The 23,014-nt window shown below is 41.1% G+C and overlaps 3 protein-coding genes and 1 long non-coding RNA gene across 5 annotated transcripts in view; 3 read left to right on the top strand and 1 right to left on the bottom strand.

The window, feature by feature from the left end:
• Positions 1–99: 99 nt before the first annotated feature.
• Positions 100–7,257, top strand: LOC134182364 (uncharacterized). Of its 2 annotated transcripts, none has more exons than XR_009970321.1 (10): positions 100–268; positions 1,787–1,970; positions 2,664–2,833; positions 2,893–3,036; positions 3,091–3,266; positions 3,321–3,596; positions 3,689–3,802; positions 3,875–6,042; positions 6,183–6,728; positions 6,803–7,257. It is a non-coding gene; the product is annotated as an uncharacterized LOC134182364 (long non-coding RNA). The 2 variants fall into 2 exon arrangements; XR_009970322.1 differs by lacking the exon at positions 100–268 and adding an exon at positions 531–639.
• A 1,394-nt stretch (positions 7,258–8,651) lies between these two features.
• On the top strand, positions 8,652–20,587 carry LOC134182407 (uncharacterized). The gene is made up of 17 exons (XM_062649806.1): positions 8,652–9,001; positions 10,674–10,922; positions 10,979–11,044; positions 11,103–11,357; positions 11,567–11,709; positions 11,770–11,910; positions 11,963–13,268; positions 13,328–13,465; positions 13,552–13,671; positions 13,737–13,862; positions 13,925–14,050; positions 14,784–14,909; positions 14,973–15,095; positions 15,150–15,275; positions 20,090–20,212; positions 20,267–20,392; positions 20,448–20,587. Exons 1-17 carry the CDS (start codon positions 8,713–8,715, stop codon positions 20,492–20,494), a joined length of 3,630 nt encoding a protein of 1,209 aa, XP_062505790.1. The 5' UTR covers positions 8,652–8,712; the 3' UTR covers positions 20,495–20,587.
• Positions 20,588–20,651: 64 nt separating this feature from the next.
• On the bottom strand, positions 20,652–22,293 carry LOC134182789 (peptidyl-prolyl cis-trans isomerase H-like). The gene is made up of 7 exons (XM_062650225.1): positions 22,204–22,293; positions 22,075–22,139; positions 21,521–21,544; positions 21,284–21,464; positions 21,125–21,157; positions 20,963–21,058; positions 20,652–20,902 (listed from the first exon to the last, which is right to left on the bottom strand). The coding sequence occupies exons 1-7, from the start codon at positions 22,264–22,266 to the stop codon at positions 20,834–20,836; spliced, it is 531 nt and encodes a 176-aa protein (XP_062506209.1). The 5' UTR covers positions 22,267–22,293; the 3' UTR covers positions 20,652–20,833.
• A 36-nt stretch (positions 22,294–22,329) lies between these two features.
• The window catches only part of LOC134182787 (protein ELYS-like), a 22,124-nt gene continuing 21,439 nt past the window's right edge, over positions 22,330–23,014 (top strand). Inside the window, exon 1 of the mRNA XM_062650224.1 lies at positions 22,330–23,014. This exon is cut by the window's right edge and continues 71 nt beyond it. Within this exon, the coding sequence (XP_062506208.1) occupies positions 22,404–23,014 (611 nt within the window). The 5' untranslated portion in view covers positions 22,330–22,403.

Here is a 23,014-nt window from a genome sequence, read left to right as displayed (position 1 = left end):
TGTCGCTACCTATGTTTGTTTGTAAGCTTGTGTCACGCTCGGGGAGTTTGTCAGCCAATCAGCAGTCGTTTTGGGACGCTAAATGTAGGTGACGTAATACTATCTTGTCAGCGTGAATCACTCTTGGGAATTTGTTGAGCCAATCTTGGCACATCAACAATGGGTGACGTAACAATCCCGCGGATTATGACAGAAAAGCCGAGATGTCGTAAACCTCCATTTTACGGTCAAACTGTCGACAAACCAAGAAGAGCAGAGTAAAGTTCAGGTAATAGTTGTATGCGTTTGTTACTTTTTACAAAGAATCGCAAAACAAACGAATTCATCGTTCTTCAAGAAGCCACGCTAGGGTCCCATGGGACCATGCATCTAGCTAAGCACCGTTGCATGCGCACCACCAGCATGTCATCTGCGATCTTCAAGAGAGCAATATGTTCTAGGTAGGACTGATGATGAACGATCGACGTCGTCTTGCAAGAAAGATTCGTAGGAAACGTTGACGCTGCTTTCTTCTGGATCCGGTCGCTATAGCTGTACATGTATGTCGCTTCACAGTACTTTCCATGCCTCTAGGAGACGTACATCGATCTCTAGCTACAACGAATTAGCGGAACGAAAGATGGCGACGGTTCTATAAAAGTATGATAATGATCGATCTGATAGTCCATCTCAATAGTTAATTAATTTATTAACTTCCAGTGATGCAAGAGCGCTATACATGCCGAATTGAGACATAACGTAGATAACTATGGCGCGTGATACGTGCCAAAATAAGACTAATCACGCATTAGGGGTAGGGGTTTTTTTATTAGGGTTTTTTTGCATTGGGGTTTTTGCATTAGGGGTTTTTGCATTAGGGGTAGGGTTTTTTTTGCATTAGGGGTGTTTTTGCATTAGGGGTAGAGGTTTATGCATTAGGGGTTTTTGCATTAGGGGTAGGGGTTTTTGCATTAGGGTTTTTTTGCATTAGGGGTAGGGGTTTTTTGCATTAGGGGTAGGGGTTTTTTGCATTAGAGGGAGGGTTTTTTTGCATTAGGGGCTTTTGCATTAGGGGCTTTTGCATTAGGGTTTTTTTTACATTAGGGGTAGAGGTTTTTTGCATTAGGGGTTTTTTGCATTAGGGGTAGAGGTTTATGCATTAGGGGTTTTTGCATTAGGGTTTTTTTTACATTAGGGGTAGAGGTTTTTTGCATTAGGGGTTTTTTGCATTAGGGGTAGGGGTTTTTTGCATTAGGGGTTTTTGCATTAGGGTTTTTTTGCATTAGGGATAGGGGTTTTTTGCATTAGGGGTAGGGGTTTTTTGCATTAGAGGGAGGGTTTTTTTGCATTAGGGGCTTTTGCATTAGGGGTTTTTGCATTAGGGGTAGGGGTTTTTTTGCATTAGGGGTGTTTTTGCATTAGGGGTAGAGGTTTATGCATTAGGGGTAGAGGTTTATGCATTAGGGGTTTTTGCGTTAGGGGTAGGGGTTTTTTGCATTAGGGGTAGGGGTTTTTTGCATTAGAGGGAGGGTTTTTTTGCATTAGGGGCTTTTGCATTAGGGGCTTTTGCATTAGGGGCTTTTGCATTAGGGTTTTTTTACATTAGGGGTAGAGGTTTTTTGCATTAGGGGTTTTTTGCATTAGGGGTTTTTTGCATTAGGGGTTTTTTACATTAGGGGTAGGGTTTTTTTGCATTAGGGGTAGGGTTTTTTTGCATTAGGGGTGCGCAGTTCTCCGCGCAGGATCCACCTTTAAATTTAATCAATAAACTAAGTTAATTAATGTAATTTGGATTTTGTCTCCTCAGGCTGTGTTAATGTGGGTGGCACTTGATGGATCAATAAGTGACCCCACTAAAGTTGCTTTGAAAGATTGCTCCCACCATCCTCCAGCTACTTTGTCTGACAGCTCAAATGAAGTATTAGCTGATGTGTTCTGTGGCAGAACTGAAGTAAGACTTGTCGCGGAAGATGCTGTGCAAGACTTCTCTGGTAAGTGTGTGTGTGTGTGTGTGTGTGTGTGTGTGTGTGTGTGTGTGTGTGTGTGTGTGTGTGTGTGTGAAGGATGTGATTGGTGCTTTAAGTGTGCTCATTATAATACAGCAACGTATATGACTTAATTAATTCCTTAATTTTGTGTACTTCTGCATTTATGCATTTACTATTACAGGTTATAATTTAATTAATATACCGTATTATCTATTTCTGTAAATTTAGTGAATTCAACATAGTGTGCTGAAGCTGAAGTAATTGCAGAAACCAATGGATAGTCTTGTTATAGAAGTTGTGGTTAAGGCCTAACAACCCAATTTGCCAGCAGTGGCAAATCTTATGTAATTTTTGGTAAGCAAAAAGTTAGGTTTAGAAAAAGGAGTGTTTATATGTAGTACTCAGTTTTGTATGATGCTTTATATGCACCAGCACCTGAATAAGTCTTTCATTGTTATTGATTATAGTGATATGTCACCTAAGTATATAATCAGCTAGCTTGCATAATACACTTTAATTTGTCTAGCTCTTTTCTTATTCCCCTTGTATTAATTAATTGTTAAATAGACTGTCTGTTACTCTATCATGTCATACTATGAGTGAGCAGCGCGGATATATGGATATTATGGCAATAGCTGAATGTCTTTTTAGTGTGTATTGATATACACTATCTAAGCTTTTGTTTGTACTACTTAGGTCAAATCCCCGCAACTCCAACCTTGTTTGATCTTATAAAACAGTTGCAGCAACAAGTTACCACTAGCTTGGCTCTCGTTTTCCCTCTCGATGTTCAAAGGGAACACTGCTTGATGGATGCATTAGATTCAGTGAATTAAAGAGGGTTTGATCCACAAAAGACACCTGCGGTACATATAATTAGGGCATGTGTACTCTTTCCAACTTTTAACAATGGCTTCTATACCAGGTTGAATTTCTTGGAGAAGAGGGAGTGGACAGTGGCAGTCTGAGAAGAGAGTTGTGGCGTTTAGTTGCCAGGAATGCTCAAGGCTCTCTGGTATGTGGTAACCATGACAGATGCATACCCATTCATAGTGTGAAACATCTATCAGTAAGAAATCATGTTCTCCTTACTGCCATTGTTAACAGATCAATGTTGTTATAGCAAGAAAACTTTAAGAAATTTGGAGTTTTAATGGCGATGGCAATTGTTCAAGATGGCATGGGCTGTCCTGTCTTTGCACCTTGTATTTATAGCTACTTATGTGGCAAACACTAACTGAAATCAAACCAGACATTATGGACATCCCTGATCCAGACGTCTGTTCAATTGCTAAGCAGGTGCTGTTGTAGTTGTTCACATTTTGCTTGTTGTTTGCAATGACAGTTCTACAGATTGCAGATGCCAATGGCCCTGAATTCGACAATCTACTGGCAGACAATGAAGTGCTGCAAAGCTCATGGATGCAGGCTACACGAAGCCTCTTCTTCGTATCTATAAGCAGGATATGCTGTCTGCATTAGCAGTTCATTTTTGCTTACTCAGTGTAAAAGCTGAGTTAGATCAATTGCGTGAAGGACTGGAAACTCTTCGTGTACTGTCAGCAATGATGAAGCACCCTCATGTGTTTCAATGTCTTTTTGTTGCAGAACGCAACCCTCTGACTGCAGGTACATGCAGTACTGCATTAATATATTTACCTGTTTTTCTTTCCAGTTTTTTTAAACAAATCATAAATTAATTTAATTGTGCTTATATATAGTTGTGCTCAAGAGTTTGTTAAAAGAGAAGCATTTTTCTGAAAAGGGGTCAAATTTTAGGAGAGCAGAAAAAGCAAATTACATCTATTTTTGTCGCTATCTTGAAGATTTGGAAGGTTTAGTTGTTTGTATTGACTCTGTCTATAATATGACAATTAATTAACTGTCTATGGTATATATACTTGTAGGTGGTGTTGTGAGAATCTTACTATGGCAGACTTTCTAGTGTTTTTCACATCATGTGAAAACATTCCTGTCATGGGCTTTGAACCTACGCCCAGCTTACACTTTAACTGCATGGACATCTATCCCACAGCATCAACTTGTGGACATGAATTGGTCTCACCAACTAAATACAATGGAGATGAAGCTAAATTCAAACAGGCCATGACTGCTGGTTTGTTGTTTTATGGAGGCTATGGAAAGAAGTGACTCCTATGATTGATACAGATCTAGCACAGCTGTCATTTTCTTTTAGGGGTCGTCCATATTTATCGGCATTATCACGAGCGTACAAAACGTACGCTTTTTCTCTGCCCCCTCTGCCCCCTCTGCCCTCCCTGAAAGCGTACGCGAAAAATGCTGATTTAATATTAATAATAATACATGCTTCAATAGGCCCATACTTCATACACAGAAAGTTTTTCGTATTTGTTATTAACAATAATGCACAGATATCTAATTTGTACGACGTAATTTTTCTCTTCGTCGTCATCTCTATCTTCCGAAAAGCTTCTTTCAAAATGTAATCCTTCTCATCACTCCCAACCTTCCAAACCTCCTGCGCCTTCCTCACAGCATCTTGCCTGCCGTAACTGTTATTGATATATACAAAAGCGTTGACAAAATGCTGATAGGCATTCACAGGGTGCGTATGTACAGAGTCCGCACAGTTTGACAACTCTAACAGCTTCTCTACGTTATCCATCAAGACACGAGGCGAGAAGAGAAACCCGGATATTGCCCATTAACCCGGATGCAGCGAACTGCTACGTAGCGTAATGGTTGGTTTGACCACGCGAACCTGTGTGCAATACCATTGAACTACCTCAGTGAGAACGTCCTACGCATGCGTTAGAACGGCATTTTTCCAAAGCGTACGCCTGGTTTTACCCCCTCCCCCCCAGCGTACGTTTTGTACGCTCGTGAAAATGCCGATAAATATGGACGACCCCTTAGCATGCATGCAGATCCACAAGTATCAGAAACAGGTGCAGGGGTGAACAATTAAATATCAATTAAAGTGTAGTAATTAGGTACTAAAGGCGTTGAAGTGTCAAGTGTAGTAATTAGTTGAAGTATTGGCTAGTTATAATTATTGGGGCTATAGACTTTGTAGGATAACATAATAGGGTTGGTGGAGTTTGCGAGCACTGTATATTTCTATTCTTGCCACTGTGCATGCTTAATTAATTAATATATAATTTTAGCTATACCATAGATAGATGGCTCTGCACTTGGCACTAGCCTCTCAAGCCAAGCGCCTTCGTTCTCACTGTGCGACGTCACGTGTTGCTCGCATGTGAGAGGAGGTCCTTGACGGGAACTCGTGAAGTCACACATTGAGCAAATCTTGTCTTGCGAGACTAGTTGTACACGGTAGATCATGACCGTCTCAAGAGAGGAAACAGCCGAGGAGCTTCGTTGCCTTATCAGAGGACTGCTGAATAACGCCCAACGGCAAATCATGTCCTTTCAGCTAGATTCTAGCACGCTTGCTGATGTCAGCCTTTTCTGTGACAGTCTGCACACACACACACACACACACACACACACACACATATTTATGAATCGATTGGCCGCACTAGAGATAAATTCTGACATACGAAATTCTCTTGTGTATGTTCGTGAAGCCGCAAGATATTTGGAGCAAGCGAGAGCTTCATCGAGTTCCGGAGTCGATGATTCCTTTCAGGCAACCACCCTACAATCAACTAGTGGTAGACCAAGAATTTTGTGTGACCTCTGAGCAGCTACAATACTTTCTAGGCCACGGGTTTACTGTTCCAATCATCGCCAAAATGTTAGGGGTTTCCGTAAGAACAGTTAGAAGGAGAATGACAGACTTTGATCTTAGTTCACGTGCAAGATTTTCAGACATTTGAAATAGTGATCTTGATGCAGTTGTGAAAGAGCTAAAGGAACAGTATCCTCATTGCGGATACTGAATTTTGGACGGACTTCTCAAGGCCAAGGGGATTCTTGTCCAACAAATTCGAGTTAGGGAAGCTGTACTCAGGTTTGATCCTGAAGGTGTTGCAGCTCGTTGGCTATGTCTTTCTCATCCAAGATGCTCTTACTCCGTCTCTGGCCCCTTGGCGTTGTGACATATTGATGGAAATCATACATTGATAAGGTACTGTATATACGCATAGCTGCATGCTATATATCTACACCCTGCAGACTAAACGGTAGCATGCAGCAGTAACCATGCAATATATTACTGTGTGAAATTGTGATGGCATGCAATCTAATGTTGGATTAATTATTCAATAGGTGGAGACTTGTTATTCATGGAGGTATTGACGGTTATTCCAGAGTTCCTGTATTTCTATATTGTTCAGATAACAATAGAGCAGACACCGTTTTGAATTTGTTCATTGGAGCTGTTAATCAGTATGGTCTGCCATCAAGAGTTCGATCTGATCATGGTGGTGAGAACATTGCAGTTGCTCGATACATGTTGAGTCATCCTTCTCGTGGTTTGAATCGAGGCAGCGTGCTAGTCGGAAAAGTGTCCACAACCAGAGAATTGAAAGGTTGTGGCGAGATCTCTTTCTGGGAGTCACAGGATTGTACTACGACATATTTTCACACTTGGAAAATTGTAGGGTTCTTGATCCTGGTAATGACACTCACATTTTTTGCCTCCACTTTGTATATCTGCCAAGAATAAACAAGCACATTGAAACATGGCGGCAAGCATGGGTTCAGCATGTACTCAGTGGTGCTAAACGTACACCAAATCAGCTATGGATTGAAGGCCTCACCAGTATGGCAAATTCCAGTCATAGAGTGGCAGTGGAAACATTTCAGGAAGATGTTAGTAGACAGTATAATATGCTACCTTACAGTGTAATTACTCTACTTTGTTCTTTCTCTTTTGCAAATTAAAGGTTGTCACTGATGATAATGGGATTGACTGGAATGGCCCAGTACCACACCAAGACGACCATAATATCAACATGCCTGAAACGTTATGTCCACTTTTGCCAGACCAAAAAATTAGGCTTATTGAGACCATTGACCCACTAAGTGAGAGTGACTGTTTTGGAATAGACATTTATTTGCTAACAATAAACTTTGTTACAACTTGCCTAAGTACGTAGTTAATTAAAGTTAGTCGAGGCAATACTTGTTATCTATAGATTGTTGTGTGTACAGTGCACAAGCTATAATTTCACGAGCTACAAACTATATACAATGATACTAGACCATGCAGTGATTTTGTGGACTAGGCATATATGTACATACTGGTGTGCATGTTTCACAGGCTGCTACACTTGCAAAAATTCAAATATTTGTACTCAACCTGTAATTTTAGCATAATCAAGCTAGAGTTACACTGATGCTCTTCATGCACTAAACCCCTAGCTAAAGATACCTCTAAAATAATTAACAGAGGAAACTCCTACCCCTGATACAAAAACTCCTACCCCTGATACAAAAACCTACCCCTGATACAAAAAACCTACCCCTGATGCAAAAACCCCTACCCCTGGTGCAAAAAAACCCTGATGCAAAAACCCCTAATGCAAAAAACCCCTACCCCTAATGCAAAAAACCGCTACCCCTGATGCAAAAAACGCCTACCCCTAATGCAAAAAACGCCTACCCCTAATGCAAAAAACGCCTACCCCTGATGCAAAAAACCCCTAATGCAAAAAACCCCTAATGCAAAAAACTCCTACCCCTGATGCAAAAAACCCCTAATGCAAAAAACCCCTACCCCTAATGCAAAAAAACCCCTAATGCAAAAGAACCCTACCCCTGATGCAAAAAACCTCTACCCCTGATGCAAAAACCCCTACCCTTAATGCAAAAAACTCCTAATGCAAAAAATCCCTACCCCTAATGCAAAAAAACCCTACCCCTAATGCGTGATTATTCTTATTTTGGCATGTATCACGCGCCATAGATAACAGCCCGCTCCGTGCAAGAGTTGAGTAGTGAATTCAAAGTAGTGTGGGACATTGATGGTATTTAGTCAATTATTTTTGATCACATTGATAAACCCATGTGTTTTCAAAGAACTACCGTTTACATTCTAGCAACAATTAAGCTAATGATTAATTAATGATAATGACAATAAATAAACAAAATTTAATAAATATACATTAACATTTACAATAAATACACACACGGACATACACAGACACAGACACACACAGACAAACCCCCCTCACACACACACACACACTCACACATCACTTCTGTCACTTGTGCTGAATTCGAAGTGTAGTGTGAGACATTGATGATATTTAGTTAATTATCTTTAATCACATAGACGCATCCCTGTGTTTTCAAAGAATTATACATTCTAGCAACAAGCTAATGAATAAATAATGATAATGACAATAAACAGACAAATTAATAAAAGTTGTATTAATATTCACAATACACACACACACACACACACACACACACACACACACACACACACACACACACACACACACACACACACACACACACACACACACACACACACACACACACACACACACACACACACTACACGCACACACAAACACACACATATATGCAAATATATACGCTCGTAGCTCTGAAGCGAGGGTGTAAACACAGCTTCATTTACTAGTGATAGAAAAGGAGCTGACCGCACAATCGGGTAATCCGGGTAATTTAGTACAGTTTGATTTCAATGGCTGGAAATATTATCGCGGAGAGGGTCTGGCTACACGAGACCCTCTATGTGGTAGATACCCCGTATGAATAATTTACCTAAATTTCTTAGACAATCTTCATCTAATTTTCCGCACATTCAGGCATCAAGACTACGGAAATGGTAGAACCACACTCTAGTACCGATGAGCTACGACAGCTGGAAGCTTTCAAATCGCAGTTGGAGTGTGACGTCAGAGAGCTGGTGCAGTCCCTAGAGACTAACGAGTCGGCTGGTGCTGTTGTTATTCGCTGTCTGCACGAAAGTTTGCAACAGAAGAAAGACGAACTGTGCAACATATCGAAGAGACTGCAAGATTGCCGTTTAGAGCGAACACTAAGATCGGATGATGCTCGATTGGAGTGTGTACATGTTGATGAACATGAACATGCCACTCAAGATAGTAGGGGTATACTGTGCAGTTGTGTCTGATGTCTAGTAAGGTTTAATGTAAGAGTTGCGTTGACTCACGTGTTGGTCAGACAGACATAGGAAATATATAAGAATTATATATGTATATATAATTAATAATTAATAAATTAATTAAATAATTTATTAATAATCCATTATTAACAAAATTAAATAGAAACAAATGTATTTGTTTTTATTAAAATTTTAAAATAATTTAATAATATTAATCAATAAGTATACAAAATGTACTTGCTACTGTCTGTTTGTCTGTCTGTCTGTCTGTCTGTCTGTCAAAAACATCTATTGGTAAACATCAACGCTATTACAGTCAACGCTAAATCACTATCTATGAGTCCAAGAAAAATGACCCAAAGGGTCATGAAATGAAAGCTTAACGTACACTCTGGTAACTGTAAAAACCAGCTACGGAGTCATTTCTACACACTATTCTGTCAATCTTCTTCGCCAAAACCATACTGTTACACCGCTGTAAAGTAATGGACATTAATCGTCTCCAATAAGTCTTGAACTCACTGTCTGTCTGTCTGTCTGTCTGTCTGTCTGTCTGTCTGTGTACTTGCTCAGTGTTGCATGTCTCTCACAAATAGCATATTTGCATTGCTTGTATAGTGTCATGTCATCACACATGCATGTCCTGCATGACATTCAGTGTTCTCCCCAGAAATCTTAGAAGGCAAAGTGGAATACTCCATAAAGTGGGCGTTACCCAATGCCACGCCCAATGGCAGTTAAATACCAACTTGCACATGAAAACCAGTTGTGAAAGCATGGTTAGGTAAGGGCTGCATGCGTGGGTGTAAAAGTGTTAGTGTTTGGCACAATTAGATGCCACCCGCTTTCTTAGTTAATTAGTTTAACTAAGAAACTAATCTAAGCTTACTTGAGATCCTCAAGTCTTGGCATCTGGATGATCTACTTTACCTAAAAGCTTAATTGCTTAGAATAAGGCAGACCGGCCCGGCCCGCTCTGCCAAAAGATTCTGGGGAGAACACTGACATTGACAGAGATAATTGAACAGAGACACCCTACTATACATATGCATTTGTACACTAAATTAGTGGTATCGATTTGATTGTCTAGATCGATGTTTATGTGTCTGTTTGGTTTGTCTTGTGTTTGCTAGAGAGTTGTGTCTGTGGAGAACAACTGGCATCGTATAGAATTCTGTGATAGACAGACTGTTGAGTAGAGACAAGCAGGCAGACAGACATGGTGACAGACAAGTGGATCAACACATACGCGCACGCATACACACATGCATACACAGTGACACACACACACACACACACACACACACACACACACACACACACACACACACACACACACACACACACACACACACACACACACACACACACACACACACACACACACATGCATACACAGTGACACACACACACACACACACACACACACACACACACACACACACACACACACACACACACACACACACACACACACCACCACCACCACCACCACCACCACCACCACCACCACCACCACACACCACCACCACCACCACCACCACACCACACACCACACACCACACACACACATGATGTATGAGAGATATTGCAATATAGTGTAATGTTTGTTATTGCTTTTAATAAAGTAAATCTTTGTCTAATTGTTGGATATTTAGGAATGTCGATAGAAAACTTACTGTCTGACTTCACAAGGGTTGTTGGAACAGACTGGCCTGAACTTGCACTGCGACTGGGATTCCGAGAGGTCGAAGTGCGGTGCTACAGAGACGACCACAAAACAATGCAGAAGGCGGCCTGCGCAATGTTGTATGAGTGGTATGATAAGAATGCTCCACAGAACCCTTTACAGATACTAAACAATGAGCTGAAAGTGATACGATCAGAAAACCAAGAAACTTCACTAAGTAATTAAACATTTCATTTTGCTGTTGTGAAACGTATGTATTGAAGTGTGTTGCAGAGGTATTACGTTTGAGCAGTGAAGATGCCAGCGGACGAGATAGAGTTAAACCTTCTGCTTCAGCTGGTAAAATGTTCTTGCCTAATCACACAGCTCTTGCTATTTATCGTTGTCTGTCACTCAGGCAGCTCACGTGACTTGGAGTTGTTTCAATTTGCAAAACTTGTTGGCACTGACTGGTCACAGCTGGCAGTTCAGCTTGGTTTTACAGAGATGGACGTGAAGTGCTATGAGGCAGACCTACCAACTAATCAACAACGATCTAAACAAGTGGTGTTTGATTGGTACTACAAGTCGTGTCCAGATGATCCCGTGTCTGTGCTTCGAGCACATCTTGACGAAGCGAGGAAGAATAAACGTGATACAGGCCCAGGCCCAGGTGAGACTCTGACCTTCTTTTGTTATTATAATTTTTGGTACATGCATGTACAGTGTAGTACTAAGCAATACTGGACCTGTTAGCTGTAGGACAGTCATTGTTTTACTTATAGCGATGGTTCTTCTACAGATTTTAATATATGTTACATTTAGCGACGTGAGTGGCAAGTATTCTGCATATTTAGTAATTTTTTTCATTTTGGATTTTAGTGGGCATTATCTTTCCATCAGAGATCGGAAGGAAACCAATGATATTTGGACGAGAAATGGAATTGGCCCAACTTGCTAATAACTTTTGGCAGAACAACCCAAAGTCTGCACGCATATTGGAAATCAGAACTGTGATCATTCAGGTTCACAGTAATCATGCTGTTACTGCAGCTTGTAATTTCTTGATTTGTGTTGTCTGTTAGATTGTGTCGGGCTTAGGAGGTGTTGGCAAGACAGCTTTAGCTATCGTGTTTGCGCATGAATATAAAGATGCATATAGTGATGGCGTGTTCCATCTCAACTCTGAGAGTCAAGCATCGTTGCAAAATTCTCTTAAACGAGCTGTATGTGTCATTGTTTGTGTAATGAGCATTTATTGATTTCTTGTCTTTGCAGTTGGCCCAGTTGGGTTCGAAATATCGGCAGCCTTCATCCTCAGTTGAAGAGGATTTTGAGATGCTGATGGATTATGTTCGTTTACATCCACGTGTTCTTTTGCTTTATGATTCTGCTGATGAACTTGATAATATTGCTAAGCTTTTGCCCCACGAGCATGCATCTGCTCATGTTTTGATAACAACTCGACACAGTAGTGACCACTCTGTTATGCAACGAGGCACTATGCTTTCATTGACATACCTTGATGGAGACAATGGAGTTCAAGCCTTGCTGAATGCTGCAGGACGAGTTTCAACTCTCTCTGATGAAGCAGTCACTGTGAAGGAATCTCTGGATGAGTTAAGGTTTGCTAAGAAGCTTGTTCAAGAATCACCCATAGAAGGGCTAGCACTAGCCATTATTCATGCGGCAAAGTTTATGAAGAAGAAAGCAATGGGTTGCAGGAAATACTACGAGATGTTGAAGGCAGAAGAAACGAAGCTTAGCTCGAATGACTCCGACCTTAATCAAATTCTCAGATACTTTCGATTGACTGAGATAGAAGGAGTCCTACGTAGCAATGGTATTTTGAGACTGTCCGACTTGATTAATTCTTCTAAGTCTTTTCTAACGTCTCTCACCATTAAGCCGTATCAAAGGGAAATGCTCATGTCTGTTTATAAAAAGCTTGTTGACAAGAAGCTATCTTTTATAGTATGGGAGATGGATCTAGACATGGTCACCCGTGAAAATCCACATGCCAGCATGGTTTTAGACTTTGCATCTCTACTATCCAGTCGGGAAATTCCCGACAGTTTGCTATGTCGAGCAGTGTTTTCTGATAATGATGATGTGGCTCAGTATGAAATGAGTGCTGCTGTAACGAGTTTGTCTGAATACAGTTTGATTGGTGTTACAGAAAGTAATGATGTTAATGGCTCTCAATATAATGTTCATCCTCTAGTTCAGCAATCGGTTTGGGAAAGGCAGCTTCAAGATCTTTCTTCTCTGCATCAGAGGCTCGACGCGATGTCTCAGATTCTACTCGATACATTGTCATTTAGTCGACGCTCTATAAGTGATAACATTGGGAAGCCTGAGGTGTCAATGCTGATCCAGCATCTCTACTCGGTTGCAAGACGGATTCTGAGTGTTGAGTACGATTCATCAACAGCCGATTCTTTGGTGGATCTTGCTTGTCGGTTCTCACTGGAAGCTGTTCATGTCGAAACCGCAAGTTTGCTGTGTAGCAAAAAGCTCCAAATGGCTGAAAAGCAAAGTGCTGACGGGAAAGATCCACGTCTTGTAATGTCTTATTGTCGAGGTTGCAAGAGACAGGTTCTAATTCAAGTCTACAGATTTGTGAAATGAGTTTTCTTCTAGCTCTTAGGCTACAAGGCAAAGCCAAAGACATACAAGGTCGTTCCAAAGAAGCAGAACAGACTTTTGAAATGGCGCTGTCTCTTATCAAGCAACTTCACCCTAACATGCAGAAGGCTTCTCGTAGCGTGTATGCGGCAGGTAGGTTCCGGTTGGTGTCATAATTAATTTACCTTGTGGTTGCAGTAGATAGACTGTAGTTGCAAGTTCCTGTGGTATTGTTTTAGTTCTTGATGATTTGGCTGGTTGCTACCTTGACCAGCTTCAGTTTGATCGAGCAGTAGCTCTCTATAACAAATCACTGAAAATCAATGAAGAAGAAGGAAGCATTGATGATACAATCGTTTGTATGAAACATTGCAAGTTGCTGTGATGTAAGCATGCTGTATAGTATTCTAATTTGTTGCTGCAGCTCTTCACAATCTGGCTCTGGCATACGACAAGGCAGGGAATTGGAATTCTGCTATAGCTCAATATGAGAAAGTTCTACGTATAGAAAGCACATGTGAAGGACAAAGCAGAGAAAGTATTGCTACAAGTATGTTGTGCTGGTAACTGATTTGTTTGTCATTACCCTTAGTTATTGATTTCTTTGTTTAGCTAAGATGAATCTGGCGATTTGTCTGCAACAAATTGGGCAGTTGGATAGATCAATTAGGCTGCTTAAAGAAGTTTTGCAAGTTCATCGTGAAACCCTTGGAGAAACTAACAGTGATCTATCAAGAGGTATGCAGATACACAGACATGCAGATAGGCTTTTACACCAAAAGACAAGAGCATTTGTAATGCCAATTTTTCCATTACTCAACACTGTATGGGCAGAGCTAAGGCTATTGCTGAATATTTACTTGTTTCATTTCAAGTTTATGTCAATTGTCTCATGATGTGTCATCAGATGCAAAATCATGATGACCTTGGCAAAGAGAGAGACAGTGTACTGATTTTGTTATATGTAGCATTGAGTTTCTTGGGAGTTCATTTATCTGCCACTATGGTATTGCAGCAAATAACAGCTGACAGACAGACACAGACACACAGACAGAGAGACAGGTAGAACCAAGCCCTATTGGCTTCAGTAGTATTTAGTTGCTTAGATGGTGTATAATAGTTCAATGTTTGAAAATATATGTATTGACAGACAGACAGACAAACAGATTGACAGACAGACAGACAGACAGAGACAGACAGATTGTCTGATAGATTTGACAAACAGACAGTCTGACAGACAGACAGTTAGCCATTTGCTATTGTATCCTAATTCAAATATGAAAGATATATGTATTGACAGACAGACAGACAGTCATAGGCATGGCTAGAACAGCTAGTTAAGGTAGCAATTTGCAATTGCCTTGTGGAATGCCGCAGAATGCTGAAATAATTTTCATTTAATATGGGTGATGTGCATCGATGTGGATCTACTGTAGTCAACATTGCTGTGAAGTGAGTGTGTTTCTTGAAGTTCTAGGACATCTAGCAGATGTCTACTCAGAAAACGAGGACTATCGCACAGCATTTAAGTACAGCAATGAAGCCTTGGAAATACTTAAATCAGCTCTTCCACCGGATCATCCTGATCTAGCAATATGTAATCTGCTAAGTCATTGCATTAACATTCAAGCTTCGTATTTTTGTGTTTTCATCATTTTAGACATGAACAGGAATGCGTCTTGTTTGGAGGGACTTGAAAGGTTTGACGAAGCGATTGCAATGTATGAGGCAGCATTGCCTCTGCTGAGAGCTCACTCGTCAGTAAAAGATCATCTGACTGTTTGTGAGCATTATGAGCTTGACTTGATTACCAGCAAGTGTCATGTAGACTTTTTAGGTCTAAACGACTATGGTGCTTGCTTGGAAAAGATGGACAGATATGCTGATGCGGCCGTTGCATTGAAAGAGTGCCTGGAAATTGAACGGAATATTTATCCTCCAGGACACCCTGAACTCTGCTCTAGTAAGTTGACTTGACTGTTGCATGCTGCTATGTTTGCTGTTGTAGTAGTTCAGCGCCAAGTCCCAAAATAGACTTAGAAATTGCGTACCTATTCACCTCTTGGTAGACAAAGGTTTGTCTATTTAAGATGATAGTCTAGCTGTTGTAAAAGAGATCCTAACTTGTCTTCAATGCCGAAAATTGTCCAAAGTAAAGTTTTTAGGAGCTTCATTCTTTGCTGCACTTATACGGGGAATGTCCTGGTTGTCATAGTGACACAACAACTAAGCTTGTGGAATGGAGAAGAAATCTTCCTTCTAGAACACTGTAGGTCAACACTGTGGTTGCAGAAGTTTCTACTGTAGCTTGGGTTGTCTTCTTCGCAGTAGAATGATGCAATGTGACGAGTCTAGCGTGCCTGAAGCGATCAAATGTTCTCGTCACAGTGTCAGATCAGCCAAATTAAGTCCATCGTCTGGACTGGTCGTTGTGTCTGTGCTACTGCATTCACACTGGATCTGGTTCTGGTTTGCTAACAGCCTTTAGTGAAGTGAATTGAGTGCGGCTGAAAGAAGCTGCTTTCGTGAAGTTTGTCGGAAGTCTGTGGGACAATGGCGCGCGTGGGTTTTACCATCGAGAATGCTATAAGGCGTATACTCTTCCTAGTGCCTTCAAATGTATATGCAAACTGAGGAGATTGCTACCTGATCAGTGTACGTCAGTCGCTTCAGCTGGAGGTGAAAATGGTGGTCGCAGTGTCTCGAGAGGTGTGTTCCTTGCCTATACCTTCATTAGCAGAGCCTTGTAGAAGTAAGCATTTCAGTCTTGCAATGGTCAAAGAGTTATGTGTCATTTGCCAACAGTCACAGAAGAATCATAGATCAGACTGTCGTCGCAAAGAGCCGCTGGTAAAGTGCACTCAAGTAACCCCTGAGACTATGCTTAGAGCTGCTCATCTGCGACAAGACGAGCGCATTCTTGTTCATCTAGATTAGCAGAGGGGATGCTGTTGCTGACGATCTTGTTTACCATCGGTCTTGTTACAGAAATTTACGTATCCCAAAGCACTGAAACAGTTTGAAGATAGCACTGAAGAGAAAGGAGATGCATACACAGCAGCTTATGACCAGCTGTTTGAATCAATCAAGTTGTCAGTGCTGGAAGGTAACAAGATTGAGTACATGCCTAGAATTTGTGAACGATTTGTGCAGCTGTTGGAAAGAAATGGTGTTCAAAATCCTCAGTACAGGACAGAGAAAGTGAAACGTTAGCTTCGTGCACAGTTGGTCAACAGTTGGTGTTCTACCAACCCCCATCTAGGTCTGAGGCCTGCATAGTACATGCAGCAAATCTACCTTCGTTTCGTGTCATAGAGCTGATGGAACAAAATGGAGACAGCCAAACAGAAGGTAGTCAAGACGATTCAAGTCAGACGGATGCTGACCTTGTTGAAGTAGGATATGATTCGGATTTTAGAGGATTGCATCATGGAAAGAACAGTGAAGCTCTTTGTGAAATGTACCACGTTGCTCTGATGCTTTGACAAGAAATTCGAGAAATGTCAACACCAACATGACCTCCTATAACTGCAGATCTTACTGGAGACTCAGAGAACATGCCTCCTATGTAGTACAAACTTTTAGCTTTTGTTAAGGATGGGGAATGGTCAGACAACAGGCTTTTCAACGACCATGCACAGTCTTCATCACCAGCAATGCACAGAAGCATTCTGTCTGTATAGCACAAGACATTATTCACAAATCAACGTGAGGTCGAGTCAAGCCACCAAAACACATTTGCCTTCCAATGGCGGTGAAACATATCACTGGTAGCAAGCAGGTTGTCACTCTCCTTGATAGGTTTCATATCTACATCACAACTTCAGGAAATGGAGACCTGCTTAGCAGAGAAGAATGTGCAAGCTCAACTTGAACAAGAAGTGTATCTTCCACCATCAATACAGGTTGGTTCATGGATGACGTTTTGTTGGAACAATAATGACATCTGCGAAGAAACTCTTAGTGGCAAAGGAACTACTCATTGTACTAATGGAATTGCCATTCAACGTAGATTATTTGGTCCTATACAGTTGCCAGTAACCACACCACTACCTAGAAGTCGTCGCTGATCTATTGCTCCAGTATTTCTGAAGTTTTGCCTTATAATGCTGGGGCACACAGTGAACCCCCACCCCCACCCCCCACCCCACCCCCGCTTTGACATTGACTTGTCTTGGTTGACTGTTCCACTGCATGTTCATGACTTGTACTAAAGCCAGGATTTTGTATGGCTGCTGGCTCGTTGTGCTCAGACTGAAGAAATTAATGCATTGAGTTTCTTTCAATCTAATGACAATCTGCAGACTATACCTAGCTGGTCTGCATTCAATGCATCAGTTGCACCCAAAGCTGTCTTGCCAACACCAAGCATTGTGGCCTACTGTCATTTGATTGCTGCACCTCCTACACAGATGGACACAGTCTATACAATGTTAGTTTGTACTGTTGGTATGACTAAACATATTCAGCAAGAAATATCACTTATTGTTGTTGATCAAGCTATATATGCCAAAGCCATTGAAATAACTTGGAAGCATTCTGATGAGTTCAGATCTGTGATGCTTCGTTTGGGTGCTTTCCATATAGCCTACAACTTCTTGGCAGTAATTGGAAAGAGATTTGAAGGATCTGGTTTGCATGACCTTTTGCTGGAGTCTGGAGTTGTGGCTGAGGGATCCATTTCAGGTGTTTTAACAGGAAGGCACTATAATAGAGCTGTCAGGGTGCACAAACTGGTTATGGGGGCCTTACACAGGCTTCGGTTTCAGAATTTTGGAGTATAGTGTGATGACAATGACATCTAAACTGACTTTGTCACAATCTGGAAATATTTGAAGGAGTTAAAAGAGTGCAATGAAGAGACGTTGTTTGCTATCATGGAATGCAAAGAGTTCCTCAAGTTATGTGATGTTTATACAAATTTACAGGAATAAAAAATACAGGAACTAGACACCGAGTACGTTTTGTGGATGTCACAGCAGTGGCTCACTATCATGGTGCGTCTTCGCCTTCTTTCATTGGTCTGCACAGTTTAACAGGATGTGACAATTACAGCACCTTTTCTGGGCAAGGCAAGAAAAAGGGATTTCTTTTGTTGAAAGAGGAGTCTTATAGAAGGGTTTTTGCTACTCTAGGAGAGTCATGTGAGCTCTCAGATGATCAATTTGCTAAATTAGAAAGGTTTGTCTGTGCAATGTATGGTAGACCAGAAATACGTGAGTGATGTCAACGAACTAGGTACAAGTTGTTTTGCTCTAATAGATCCAGTTTGTTACAGTTGCCGCCATGTCGTGATACCTTACATCTTCATGCAAAAAGAGCAAACTATCAGGCAGCAGTTTGGCAGCATGCACTTCAGCCTCGACCAATAGTACCTAGTCCCGATGGTGTATGGCTGGGAGATTGAAGATGGACAGTTGGTACACTGGTTGGACCAGCTTCTTGCTCCACGTCAGCTAATGGAGTTTATATGTTGTGGTTGTAAGAAAGGATGCAAAACCACTCGGTGCTCTTGCAAACACGATGGATTGTTGTGTACTGATATGAGTCAGTGTTTGGACTGCAGTAACTGTCCTGATGATCTCGTACAGTGTGTGTCTAGAAGTGACAGTGATGATAGTAATATAGATTAATGGTTTTGCTTTTAAACGTAAAAAATGTTTAGGTATCAGAAGTGCAATTTTACCGGTTCTTGTAATTTGAGATTCAATATTGGATTCTGTTACATGGGTAGCATAATGCATACACGATCACCATTTTCTCCGCATTTGTGACTGTTTTGTTGATGATCAGAAGTTGTGCTAGTTTTTAGTATAATGGGATGTCCCAGAGCACTAGTGAAAGTGACATCACTTGTGTAGTAACGCGGAAATTAAGTCTTGTTGGTTGGTTGCCATAGTAACCATCACACTAGCGTATCTCTCCATTTCTGTCACTTTGGACACTTTTCTAACTTGGAGACAAGTTGAGTTTTGCTAGAAACAGTAAGTACTTTCAGTTCAAACACTTAAACCTTTGTCTACTGAGGGGTGAATAGAAACATCGCAGTTTTAGACTCCCCCCCCCCCCGACTATAAAGACAATTTAGTGCTAGTTTTGTGGGTGTGGTTGACTGCCATTCAATCACTCTAATAATGCAACCCATAGGCTAGGTCAATGTCAATGTTGCATGAAAACGTTTCTCTTTTTTAATTTAGAAAAAGGCTTTTCTTTGTGTTATTGCACCACACTTTTAGTATGTTTGTTGTTAATGTTGCGTACTATTTGAAAGTACAGTAGCATGTTATAGGTAAATGCCGTTATCCTGGTATGGCAACATAGACTTGAATCCAATAATTACTTGCACCAACTGATTATATGCCTTTTGTCAAAGTTCTAAATGGTAGCTTTTATCAAGATGTGTGAGCAACAAGCATATCAGCACAAACAAGTAAACAGCACTATTCACAATTACGTTGAAATTAAAAAGTCCTGAGATGACCACTAAGGATATTGATATAGCATTTTACAATGTCAAGACTCGTCACATGTTCTCTGCTTTACCTCCAATGTCTCGTGGTAATTTCACAGGTCAGTTGACGTAACATGACACTGTTAAGTGTTTACATCTTGAGACAGTGTGTAACATTGGATGATTACAGTCACAGACTGGCAGCCAGCAACATAGTCTGATAGCCACACACATATTATTCAATGCAGCATACATTTGTCCAACAGTTACACGTCATGTTAGCTACTAATTGTTCTGAATCTGAGTTAATGTAAAGTTTGTTTTAGCATTGAGCAATCTTGGTGGTGTTCTCTTCTCACAAGATCGCTTTGCAGAGGCAGCTGAGCTCAACCTCGAAGCCGTTAACATTATGAAAGACAAGGCACCGCAGTCACTAGACTTTGCTAAACGTTAGAAAAACTGTTTACTACGAGGATAACTTTGTACTATCACTTTTGTTTTAGTCCTTCAAAACTACAGCGGTTGCCTTCTTAAACTGCATCGATTTCGAGACGCTGAAGCTTGCTGCAGGGAAGCAGTTAATATTTTGATGTTTCTCTACGGAAGAGACAGTCGAAGAGTTCGTGAAGGTGGAAACAATACAAATCTGTTGAAATTGTAGCCATAACATCTTGTTCTGTACAGCTCAACAATTCCATTCCTTTATCCAGCAACTACTTCAGCAAATGTAGGCTATATTATCAATTGCTGATACAGAAGCAGGCATGTACATAAACACAGATGCAGATCATGGCAACAAGTATAGACTGGGGTGTATACATAGTCAATGGTCGTCAACCTCACGCAGCAAAGTGATCGAGAATAACCGAGGTAGCAGATAGCAAAACGTATCCAAAACAGTTATGTTACACAACATTGTCAGCTGGACCTAACGATGCATAATACACAGTTATATCAACTACCCTCATGTCCACAGCATGGGCATTATATATTTAGCATTGCACTCGATGTCTGCCTACAAGTCACTCACTACAGTACATCACGAAGACACCTCCTAATCAGACTCCTATTTATAATTCACCACATTGAGATATCACTGCCGGCAGCTTGGGTTTATTGTTTGGGCCCACAGGAACATTCTAGTAAGAAAGATATTACTCCAGTGAAGCAGTATAGTCTTGTAGCCATTGCTCCTGCACCTCTATCTTCCTCATGACTAGAAGACCATCGATGACTTGACCAAAGACGACATGTTTGTTGTCCAGAAATTCACATTTGGCACATGTAATGAAGAACTAAGAAAGATCACATCCTAAGTTGGTGCCATTTGGCCGTGCTGAAACTTTCAGATAGTTTCGTACCTGACAGCCATTGGTATGGGATCCACTGTTAGCCTGTATTACATAATTGTGAGAGGCAAACTAACACACACACACACACACACACACACACACACACACACACACACACACACACACACACACACACACACACACACTGCAGCATGCACCATAATGCACCATTGAGAGGATTCCAGGGCCAGTGTGCTTATGATGGAAGTTCTCGTCTGCAAACATCATTCCATAGATGCTGGTTGTGCCAGTACCATCACCCTTGATAAAGTCGCCTCCCTGAATCATGAAGTCTTTGATTACTCTATGAAACGTAGCACCCTTGTATCCAATCGGAACTCCATCCTTCCTGTAGCATTTTATACAAGGCTAGATATTAGCAGTTGCGGGACAACAGAAACTCACCTGAATTCACCCGTGCAGAATTGCCTATTAGACAAAGACATGAATCAATGTGTTCCTACTGCTTGCTGAATTATTGGGCATGTTTGTGGGTGTGGCCACCCATAGGTGTTTGTCTGTGTGTCTGTCTGTCTGTCAATACATATATTTTAAACTGTCATCAAACTACAATACATATCAGCAAAAGGCAAAAAAGTAAAGTTCGCAAGCTACATGAAAATACACAGCAATTACAAGCTCCTAAAGTATTCAAACTACAGCTGTCTGTCTGTCTGTCTGTTTGTTTTGTATCTGCATATGTACGTATGTCTGTCTTTCTGTCTGTCTATATGTCTGCTGTATGTACAATGTCTAGGTATGTATGTTATGTATGTATGTATGTATGTCTATCTGTATCACTATACTATGTATATGTATGTGTGTGTGTCCGTCTGTCTGTCTAACTATGTATGTATGTATGTATGTATACCTGTCTGTCCATCCGTCTGTCTCTTTCTCTGTCTAAAACTTCCAATAACTACTGTAATTTATAATTCCCATATGTAGTAAACACACACCGAAAATTCTCTGCTGTTTTAGGGCACGTGTTTGCAAACAGCTCCAGTTTTATGCGTCCAACCTCCTACAGTTGCACAAAAATACACACATATAGCCCACGCAGGTCTTAAAAACTTACATCGATTCACCTCGCCCCCAATTGTAACATCGAAAAATACAACAGGATTATTCGGATTCTGCTTTTGAGCCATCAATGCGTAACGCGCGCTAGACTTGACTGTAAAAATGTTTAGCGCGCGCTACATCTATGACACCAAACTTGGTAAGAAGTGAAGTGACCTGTTTTTTGAATTGGGAGAGCACAAATCATATTTTATAATTATTTGAGATGTCTGAAGAGGCTTTTGTGATTCGCCGGATATTGGAGCCTCATTCGGTGTCGACACGTCGTCCTTTTCCCGCTTCGACCACAGAATCGTTGGACGACGCTGTAGCTTCTTCGGACTGTGATACCTACATTGTGGGAAGGATATCGTTAGATGGCCGTTTGAGTTGGCAAGCTAGAGGAAATCGTTTAGAAGTAATCAGCAACGAAACGTCGTCGAGAGTGGCGGCTTGGAGGTTCTGCGCAGAACTCAGTGGAAGCGTGGACGTGTGCGTGCGGGCTGCGTGTGAGTTTCAAATGGAACGAGACTCTATCCTAGCGGTTGCCGTTGAAATTGGACAAGCCAGCTCTCAGATATGCTTATTTGATCCGACGGTGTCAAGAGTGATTAAGGCCATTAGTTGTGCGCATGTTGTTACCTGTTTGGAGCCGGTTTCGACGTTTGAGAAAGGCGTAAATGTTTCTAAAGTGTTGAATGACGCCCTACAATGCTTTACAGGCGTCCTGGCCGTAGGAACAGAGAGTGGAAGGGTTTTCTTGATCGACTTGAGATTGGATGATGAACAGGAGGTTTTTACTGAAAGGCTGCCAAGCCCACTGAAGGTGGCTAGGGA

The sequence above is a fragment of the Corticium candelabrum genome, chromosome 7, assembly GCF_963422355.1.
Source record: "Corticium candelabrum chromosome 7, ooCorCand1.1, whole genome shotgun sequence".
Taxonomy (NCBI): Eukaryota; Metazoa; Porifera; class Homoscleromorpha; order Homosclerophorida; family Plakinidae; genus Corticium; species Corticium candelabrum.
This window is presented reverse-complemented; position numbering and strand designations above follow the sequence as displayed.

What these genes read in the sequence shown, in the direction of transcription:
- LOC134182407 (XM_062649806.1), top strand. Translation starts at nt 8,713, where the DNA reads ATGGTAGAACCACACTCTAGTACCGATGAGCTACGACAGCTGGAAGCT. An exon ending in TCAGAACTGTGATCATTCAG is followed by an intron (nt 11,710 to 11,769) that starts GTTCACAGTAAT and finishes GTTGTCTGTTAG; the next exon opens with ATTGTGTCGGGCTTAGGAGG. An exon ending in GTCACTAGACTTTGCTAAAC is followed by an intron (nt 20,213 to 20,266) that starts GTTAGAAAAACT and finishes CTTTTGTTTTAG; the next exon opens with TCCTTCAAAACTACAGCGGT.
- LOC134182789 (XM_062650225.1), bottom strand. Translation starts at nt 22,266, where the DNA reads ATGGCTCAAAAGCAGAATCCGAATAATCCTGTTGTATTTTTCGATGTT. An exon ending in CCCATACCAATGGCTGTCAG is followed by an intron (nt 21,059 to 21,124) that starts GTACGAAACTAT and finishes GATCTTTCTTAG; the next exon opens with TTCTTCATTACATGTGCCAA. An exon ending in TAGTCATGAGGAAGATAGAG is followed by an intron (nt 20,903 to 20,962) that starts GTGCAGGAGCAA and finishes CTTTCTTACTAG; the next exon opens with AATGTTCCTGTGGGCCCAAA.